Source organism: Triticum aestivum, chromosome 6D (genome assembly GCF_018294505.1).
Source record: "Triticum aestivum cultivar Chinese Spring chromosome 6D, IWGSC CS RefSeq v2.1, whole genome shotgun sequence".
NCBI lineage: Eukaryota > Viridiplantae > Streptophyta > Magnoliopsida > Poales > Poaceae > Triticum > Triticum aestivum.
The window spans coordinates 369,971,448-369,981,715 of NC_057811.1; the positions used below are offsets into that span (position 1 = coordinate 369,971,448).

Sequence of the window (10,268 nt, forward strand, 5' to 3'; positions counted from 1 at the left end):
CCTAGCATTTTTGGCTCCGATATACCTGGAGGAATTCCACTCCCGAGAGAGGACCCAGTTGAGCTTGTAATGGTTGCAGCACATGGTTTATTTGGTAGGAACGTAGGAAGGTCACACATGATCACCTCAGCGTGCCACAATGAGCATCAGGGCCATGGTAGCCAATAGTTTGGCCAGAAGATTACAAGTTTACAACCGCCAATTACTCCCTCTGTACCGAAATACTTGTCGTCGGGGAAAACCAGTACAGGTTCCCCTAACGACAAGTATTGTGGTACAGAGGGGATAGAGAGCAACCATGGTCATACGGCTAGTGTCACATAAAAATGTATGAAAAACTTTTGGCCATACGTCTAGTGTCATATAAAAATCCAATTTTATTTATCACCGGATCACTTTTTATTTTCCTTCTGTATCAACATGTGTGTGATCAATGAAACAGGGAGTTGAAGTGGCCCAATTCCAACGTACAGAGAACAACACTGCTATCCTATGTATACAAGACAAACACTACTGTCTACAGATCAACAAATTGCAGGCCATGGCTTCAGTGTAAATCATAACTGGTTGTATGATGCTGCTATCATATGTCTGGTCCAAATTGTCCTGAGTTCAGAAAATGCTGCACCACAATTGCTCACAGCTACAGAAAAATCTGCAAAGCTCGCCCTAAAATAGTCTAACGAATGAATCAGTCTGCCCGCGCGTCCCTTCAATCAAGCAATGTATGTACAGGGGACCATAGTGCTGGTCAGTAAATCTTTGGTCATTCAGTATTATGCACATGGGTTGTCACGGATGAATGATCCTATCTGGTGTGCGAGAGTTGCTTGGATGCAAGGCTGAACATCTCCTTTAGGCGAGCAGATGAACTGGAAAGAACATTCTTCTCGATTCTCTTCTGATGCCTGGTGGTCTTTGACCATTCAATTCCAAGATAGACTTGGACACTGCACGCCTTTTGTTTAGGAGCAAGGTCTTCTATTTGATACTTTATATGAAGCTGCACACGCAAGTTAGGTGAACAGATCATTACAGTGATTATTCTGATTTTATTCAGAAAGTTAGCAGGAACACAACTGATTTCTTTGAAATATGCAAAGGAGGAACTTAGTGCAATGGGCTGCGTTAAGATGGAGGAAGAGATGCCGTGCCTGGTTTCATCTTTAATCAGGACATGGACAAAGGGACAAGCTACAATAATATTTCATATTTGGCTCTGCATATAAACCCCAGAATAAAGATTGCTCACGAAATTATGCAATGCATGTCACATATACCTCACGGTAAACCTATACTCACATTGTTTAGATCATTCACTGAAGCCGTTTCGTCTTTCGAACCAGCAGAGGATATTTTTTATTAAAAGATGCCTGTAGTTTAGTACTAACCTTTTCAATCAAACAAATCCTCCATACAGGGATTTCAACAACAACAACAAAGCGTTTAGTCCCAAACAAGTTGGGGTAGGCTCATACAGGGATTTCAACAAACTAGTGAAAATAAAATGATGCAACTTTAGTACAATAACCCACTTAAAATTTAAAAACAAATGGCAAGCAAGTGAGGGATGCAACTAGTTTTCAATGGCAGATGTTTCTTGAAGTGGTATCCCATTTAAATAGGTGACTCTAAAGTCAAACTGGCTCACTAGTAAACACATGGTTTTATTTTTCTGAGATGTGAGCAGAAGTTTCAAGTATATCGACATACCGTGAAGAAGTCACCAAGAAGGACGCCTTGAAGTTCCATCACCTCTTCAATAATCCACCCTTTCTTATTGGGCATAGGAGATTTCAGCTGGGTCCCAGTCACTTCTCCTCCAACAGGAGACAACTTCCTGCTAAACTTGTAATGAATTTGTCTTTGATATTCGTCGGGTTTATCTGATTCCCATTGTGTAGCCGAGTATTTGAGGCATCCAACTTTTTCCATGACTTTCATCTCCAACGAACCACCCTCGAACACCTCCAGAAGTGAATTCATCTGGCAAAAGGCACATATACTTCAGTTAACCATCTGGCGATTAAAGTTCAACATAAGCAGTTCCAAAAGTTGCAGCTGCAAATTTTACTGAACTTACATTAGCAGAAATGGTTGACGAGAAAACTTCACTCATCTGAAGGCTCTTGGAATCGTCAACACCAACAAAAATTCCACTGTCCTCACTCTGAAGTGTATTATTTTGAGATTGTTCCTCAGCAATCTGTACTTTAGACTCGGAGCTCAATGATCTTGCTTTCCATAACGCCATTATTGTCCTGTAAAGCACCAAAAAAATAAGGGCAAGGGTAAAATAACAAGAACAATAATGTCATACAAATAGTCCAAGGTGCTATGTGTATCAATGCAGATATGTATTGATGGTCTAGGCTGGCAGTTGCTATAGGTAAACCTTTAAGTAGTTTGGTGTTAGTGGAGCTAAAGCACTTCATTATTTAAGGAAGGCGGAGATTACCTATTGGCCACACTAAATGATGCAAAAGATTGCAGAGAAAACTTCAGCTTTCCACTCTCTACGCTCTTCGCTCCATGCTTTGCATCCATGCCTCTACCTCTGTGAAGAGTTATTGCAAGGGATGGACTCCATGTCGATAGTGATGGGGGAATTGCCTGTATGTCTTCAATATCCTCCCATAGAAAGAAAAACTTTGTTTTCCGGCCAAACATGCTTGAATAAAATCCAATTATTCTTGGAGACAAGAAAAGATGGCCCTGAAATGAATATTGGCTGAACCCTTAGCAAGCTATTTATGTGATATTCGTGTACTATTTGAAATCGCACATGTAATAACATGAAAATAATCTGAACTTTTATTTTCAATCCACATGTTAGAACTTGACAATCTGAGATGTTCATAGTTGATAAAAGGTGCCACATCCACAAGTTAGCAGCATGCAAACCAATGAATCACATATCAGGCCAGCATCCTTTTAAGATTTTTTTTTCCAAAAGGCATTTATGAGAGTAACTGAATAAGGAGTTCAAAATTAACAACTCTGCAAGTTAAGCTTATGAGTTTCGTGCTTCCTGGGTAAGATATGAATCAGAGAAGTTCGAGCCTTACGGGACAGTCGTGTCAGGCCTATATATACGTTGTGCGCTCAAGCAAAAAAGAATCAATAAAATCTCCCCATGATACTCTATATATGTTCCACTTCCAACCACCCCCCCCCCCCCCCCCCCCCCCTTCCAAAACCCCAATTTCCCTTCAAGTCATGCCTTTTGGCCTTCCTCTACACTATAGTAATCTACTTGTGAACTACTCCCCCCATTCCTAAATATTTGTCTTTTTAGAGATTTCAAATGGACTACCACATACGGATGTATATAGACATATTTTAGAGTGTAGATTCACTCATTTTGCTTCGTATGTAGTCATTTGTTGAAATCTCTAGAAAGACAAATATTTAGGAACGGAGGGAGTAAGTTCAAAACAGTGTTAAGTCGCAATTCGAGAAGTACCTGTGTAGGCAATTTCCGCTTCAAGTAGCAGGTAAAACTGCTGATTAGAAATTCTTCTGCAGGCAGAGAGAAGAGCTCCTGGAATGCAGTATTAGTTCGAGGAGACCGCAACGTCATCTGTCAGCAGTAACCCAGATCAGACAAGGGGAAAAATCACAAATTAACAGTATGCTTCGGCGAATATGGGAAGGAAAGCACTCACCTTCTTACCAACTTCTTTCTCCATTTTGCTCAGATACTCAGTGACCATACCAGTGCCCTTTGAGTTGTTCAAGAAGATTCTTAGGTGTAACTTAGACTGCCTGGACTTAGCCAAGTTACCTTGAAGAGGAATCCATACATCCGCTAGCTCTGACAGATTTGATTTGACAAAGTTGATTTCAGCATGTCCAAGAGAGGTAACTTCGTCAAATGGTCCATCAAAATCATATACATGTACATTCATAACAGATGGAGGATCATCCATGGCATCAAACTCAAAGATGTCTGCAACATTTATCAAAATTTATTTAGTTTCCAGATGCAGGTGTATCACATGGCTCCATCTTTTCTACTAAAATCAGGAGTTCCCAAGTTAATCTTCCTCAGTGATATGTTTCGGAAGAAAAATCAGAAACTCTTCAACAGAACACATACCGTTCCACTGAGGTTCAAGTGTTTGGAACTTGATTGAGCTTGTTTTGGTTTTACCATTGCAAGTAAATACCACATAAGGATCAGAGAAACCAGTAGCGTCGACTGGTGCCAAATTGGTTCCCTCAATTAAGGCAACAGTTAGCAACCATCCGTCGCCTTGTGCTTTCACACCATGATCACCAACTGCATGAGGGAAACTATTAGCCTAACATAATCACATTCATGTCTAAAAGATTCAATAGTGTACATAAAAATAATCAAATTACTATGGTATTTACCCATAAGTTTCCTTGAGAAAAAAAATGTCAGAAGTTCCATATTTCTTTTGCATCAAGAAAAATAAAAGCTCCAAAAAAAAGTGTATAACATGTTATTTTATTATCAAAAATATAGCCATGGTTTGTTAATAATGAGAATCTTGTATTTCCAAAGAGGTTCAGGTACATGCACGCTGGAGATGCAAAATGATGAGAAGATAAAAACTGGGAAAGTACCTTTTTGTTCTCTTGCCTGAAAAAAACACATGATTTTCTTAAATATGTGTTGCGCCTGAAGAAACAATAGCCCACCCATGACAATCTCACTGATAGAATCTGGCAAATCTAATCCAGGAAACTCAAGTCCCTGAACTGCACCTGAATTCACTAGCGAAACATGAACACCAATGTACAAGGCAACAAAAAGAGAGGACAAGACACCAAAGTTGCAGAAGTATAGGAATGCTATCTTCCAATCAGACTCCTGCCCCCCTTGCAATGAAGCTAAAACCTGCTCCTTATCTGATCCAGCATCGTCTACATCAATAGGCTTGATCTTCTCTGACAGTAGATCAGAGAACTGTGAATAATTTTGCTCCAAGCCTTGTCTTGCTCCATTTTCTATAATACTTTTCATCATAGTACTCTGAAGAAAATTCATGCGCCAAGAAATTACCAAATGTGAAGTCTGTTGCTCAGAATCAAGTTCAGGGCCTGGCATAATACGGAAAAGAACCTCTGTCCGAAAATAAGTACCACAAGGAACATCAGGAGTGCTAGCACTCAATAAAACTGAATACTCTTTTCCATCAGCCTTCAAATAAGATTGATCCTCTGTTGCCTTTACAGCTTTAACCAATTTGGATGGTGCAGTTGTATAACTTATCACCCTCTTCAGGGACTCCCCATCATTATCAATTCTCCAGGGTTCAGTTTTGAAATCAGTACAACCCTGAAGCTGAACCAATGTTTGCCGAAAATCTGAATCTGGTGAGAAGAGAAGGTTATTCAAATCACTAGGTGACGTAAAATATGACTGGTTAACAAGAATTCCTTGTAAATTCACAGGCATTTCGACTTCTTCGTGCCTTGATTCAAAAGATCTCAATAGTTCAGCAAATGTAATCTCTGAACAAATGTCACTATTTTGGCTTAAAGGAGCCTCACATACTGCTGGTGCTTGTTGAACTTCTTCTAAAGCCTCGGTCTTTGTCAATGATGTTGACGAAATATCATCATTTTTCTTGGCAAACATTTGATAGACACGATCAACAAGCGAGGGCTTGTCAAGCTTTTCTGTTTTAGAAGTTTCGGCTTCATTAGAAATTTCAGTAGTAATCCCATTAAACCTGTCCTCTGAATCTCTCACTTCACCACATTTGTCCTCTTCAGGGATTTCAGTTCCATCAGAAAAATACTCATTAACATTATCTTCTTTAGAAGCTTCATTTTCTTCATAAGCTAATGCAGCCGATGATGCTCCTGCGCTTTGACTGGATTGCAATGAATACTCTTTCTGTGTACCAGTTAGTTCAGTTGCAAGATCATCAGACCATGATCGTGTGGCCCCAGCTGTTTCTAAAGATATTGCAAGAGAAATCTCCCCTGCAGGATGCAATTAAATAATAAATAACAGCAAAGTGACCAGCATATTTCGCACAATTATATAGCAAGTAGAATTCATGCCCTTGTAGATCTTACAGTTAGCAATAGATAAATGAATACGTGCTGTAATGTCACAAAGTCAAATACTGAATCCATATGCAAAAGGACAAAAAAAAACATTACTTGACATAGCAAACGTCCATGAGCAAATAGAGAAAAATTGGAAGTTGAAACAATTACCACAATCAACTGCCTTGTCACTCTTGGTCTTGGGAAGAAGCTGGTACCAGCGCGTGCCGAGCGAGAAGTTCTCCGCGGCCAGAAGATCCTCCAGTGTCACCCTCACCTGGCCCAGGAAGTCATCAGTCCCGATCATGTCTTCATCATAGACATCTAACTTGAGCACCTCCCGGACATCGGCGACGACGAAGCTGAACTCCTGATCCCACTCCGGGTTCAGGTTCATCTTGACCACCTTGGTCTTGAACCGCTGCTTCCCGACCTGCAGTTTCACATACGGGTCGCTGAACCCGTTGAAATCCATGGCGCGCAGGTTGCGCGCTCCGATCACACGCACAGTCAGCCTCATCTTCGCCGACGAACCTGCCTCAGCCCGCGCGAATCCCCCGGCGAGAACCGCCCGGAAATGGCTTGCTGCTCTCCCGATCCCAAACAAACTCCGCCCTAAAAGAACCAAGAAACGGGCCAACTACCGCCGCCTCCCAAGAACCAATCCCAAGATCAAAGTGGCAAATCAAACTCCCATCACTTCTTTCTTGCCCGCCCGCCCGTTACCAATCCCGGCAAAACAACAAGACTGGCGGGCACATCGGCCACTTTCCAGGTGCCAATCTCCGTCTCCAAATCCAGGACCCCCCCTGGATGTGGACGGACACGGGAGGAGAACCAGATCAGACTTTGCACGCTCCGGGACGGACAGGGGAGGGGGGCAAGAAGAAGAAGAAGCAAGCAAGCAGACGAGAAATGGCAAGAAGAGGAGGAAACCAAGTGATGGGAGCAACCAGCAGACCGCCAATATACTAGCTTCGCACGGCTCGAAGTCTTCTTCCTGGTTGGATCAAGTCAAAGGAAAAGAACCCCGGCCACATGGACGCGAGATCTCGTCAACGACACACAGAGCGAAATGGGAAGGAAGCGAGGGGTGGGAGGGGGGGGAAAGGCATCGTGTTCTTGATGGTGCGCACTGTTAAATTATTGGCGGCGCATCTCCGTTTTTGGTGTGCTCCCGAGTCGGCGGTTCGGGGTTTCTTCGTCTTGTCTTTTCTCCGGCTCTCGTCTCCCCGCGTTTCTCGTTGGTCGCCGTCGCGGCGTCGCTGTTGAGGAACTCGGGATTCCGGTGTGAAGTGGTGAGATTTCCCGTGATGGATTTTCATGGGCTCGAGTACAGCTGCAGCTATCTTGATTGAATATGGTAAGAGACATGTCAGACAATGGATTCGCAACGGGTGGTCATGATTGAGTTGGATCCCGGCTTTGCCCCCTCCTGCAATTTAGGCAATAGAGTCCTTTTATGTCCAGAAGTGGAAACCTTTCCCCTCTTGTTATGTTGTAGACTGTGGTTTTCACTCAGTGAGATTTCAATGGAATTCACTGGATTTTGATAATTTCAGTAGACATTGAATATTTATGTTTCGATCAAAAAATTTCAGCAATTTCATGAATTCAAATGGTCCGCAAAAAATCGAATATTTAATTGAATTCAAGTGAATATTTCTGCCCTTTGGCCTAAATGCAAACCAAAGTTAATGAAATTCACTGAATATCGGTGAGGTCGGTTGGTGCTAATTTTTTTTTCTGAAACTAAAAGTAAAAAACCCATAGTCGTACAACGTTTGCAATCTTATACATTTGTGCATGCATATGGTGATGTCATTTCCTTGCATTTTACCCGAAAAAGGAAATCCCTACTTTGCTACAATTGAGCCTTTCTTATGAACAATTTGCACTGTTTGCCTTCTTTGGTCCACTGACTTCGCTTACAGGACCGGCCACCGGTTTGGTCAAAGTATATTTCATACAAATCCGATAAGAATTGAGTCTTGTAAAAACTTTGGGGGTATTCGATTTTTATGATTCTAAAAATGCGGGACATCAAAAATACATGATTGCGATATCATATCCACTCAAATTTCATAGGATTTTGCCTGCACCACATTTGTTTGGTTAGGGCATCTCCAACGCTATCCCATAAAGTAAACACACTATCTACCCGCGTGCCGCATCCGAACGTGTTTGTGGACATGATACGGGAGCCGGTCATCCAACTGTAGTCATTAAATTTTCCCTATTTGTCTGACCCTGCTCGTGTACGTATTTCATCAAACACTTTGTGTGCATTTGAGCACGGACGCACGGACACACGCCGCCGATGGCAACGACGACCATGATGAGACAAGCAACAACTTGTGATTGAGTGTTGGTTCCTGTGATTGAGAGATTTGTTCCTAGTGATTGAGTGAGTTCTTTTTTACTCTTTTGAATCATTTTTCTCTCTGCGAGTTGTTCCTTGTGGTTCTAAGAGTTGTTCCCTGTGATTGAGAGATTTATTCTTGAAGATTGTGAGAGTTGTTCCCTGTGAGCTACTATCCCTACGGACATACACCGCGTCCGAGAAGGGCAGCTCCGGAATTTTCTTTCCAGCCCCACACGTCGTGGCCAGGAGAATTCCGGGGATCCTTCTATGTAGGTTTCGGTTTTTGAGTCCATGGCCGCTACAGAGGACTAGCTCAAGCCACGCGTGGTGCTCTCCGTTCGTCGTGCTTGCAGGAGAGATAGGAGAGAGAGGAGAGGAGGAGCACATGGTTGCTTTTGGTTGGACATGCAGATGTCTGGACGTCCACAAAAGGTCCTCAAGTTTGTGGCCAGTATACCGAAATTCGGACATGCGGATTGGTCCATGAACATTTAAGGAACCTTGTTGGATGGCAAAAATGGTCTGAACACCGCGATTCAAACATACACGGGCGCTTTTACGGGTCTGCTTTTGAGATGCCCTTACACCATATGAAAAGCAAATGTTTCTTTGCCAGAGGTTTAAGACACAAATCCTACGAAATGTATTGGATTCCGCATGAAAAAATCTTATAGGTTACAACCTTACAAATCAAATAGCCCATGTACGGGAAATTCACATGAATTCTTGTAAATCAAACGGGCACAATACTACGTTGTCTTTTCCGTCATAAGATTAACATTTAAAATTCCTACTCTTCCTTTCAAACTCCATGTTTCACTTTATTTGAGATGTCCAATCGAGTATGTATATTTATCTCTTTTCTTCCCTGTATAGGAGTGTCTATTCACTATGTTATACACCCTATGTTCTTAAATATAAGACGTTTTGGCAGTTTAGTTTAAACTGCCAAAACCTTTTATATTTAGAAGCAGAGGTAGTATGTTCCTTTTTTTCAAGGACACTATGGTATACATTCATGGGAGCCGGATCCTCTACCGTGCCTTTGAGCACGGCACGGCTGCCGTGCCTTCTTCGGACGCTCGCGGGCGCATTGGAATGGGCCAGAAACTAGCCAAAACTAATCAGCCCAGCCCAGCCGTTAGTTGTACATACGCCTGAATTATTAACTGTTTAGTTTTAAAAGTCGAAACAATAATTCCGAAGCTCACAATGCCCCGCTAGGGATTCACTCTCTTAGCTACTACAGTTAAACACCACATGATGTAGGAATCCCTTGCTCGATGAGGGTGTTGGTGAAGATGATGGAGGCCGAAAAGGGATTTAGAACGTCGGTCCTTGACGACGGAGGGATCCAGGGTGGCGATCCTCGCTGAGGGCCTAGTGCATGCCTAGATCATTTTCATTTTATAGTGTTGGTCATGCATTAATTATACTCCCTCCGTTCCTAAATACTATAAGGCTTTTAAAATATTCCAATATAGACTATATATGAAGCAAAATGAGTGAATCTACACTCTAAAATGTGTTTATATACATTTGTGTGTAGTCTGTATTGAAATCTCTGTCTTATATTTACAACAGATTATAGTTAACTGTTTTTAAGTTAATTATTTAATTAGTTCCGCTAAAATGGCACATTTTCTTTAGCATATTTTTTTAGTAAATTTTGAGCATAGTTTTTTTTGGCAAAACGAAAATTTTGAGCATAGTTTTTTTTCAAGACAAGAGCATAATTAATCAGTTCAGGCGTGTATACATCTAACAGTTGGCTGGGCTGATTAGTTTTTAGTAAATTTCTGGCCCATGTCAATGCATCCGCGAGCGTCGAAGAAGGGTGTGCCGTGCTGAGAGGCACGGTAGAGGAGCC

General features: G+C 41.9%; 1 protein-coding gene across 1 annotated transcript; it reads right to left on the reverse strand.

The window, feature by feature from the left end:
* Positions 1–357: 357 nt before the first annotated feature.
* LOC123145153 (C2 and GRAM domain-containing protein At1g03370) lies at positions 358–7,309 on the reverse strand. The gene is made up of 9 exons (XM_044564487.1): positions 6,205–7,309; positions 4,597–5,964; positions 4,103–4,285; positions 3,669–3,952; positions 3,467–3,583; positions 2,459–2,715; positions 2,084–2,261; positions 1,714–1,986; positions 358–1,003 (listed from the first exon to the last, which is right to left on the reverse strand). The coding sequence occupies exons 1-9, from the start codon at positions 6,551–6,553 to the stop codon at positions 809–811; spliced, it is 3,204 nt and encodes a 1,067-aa protein (XP_044420422.1). The 5' UTR covers positions 6,554–7,309; the 3' UTR covers positions 358–808.
* Between the last annotated feature and the right edge of the window lie 2,959 nt (positions 7,310–10,268).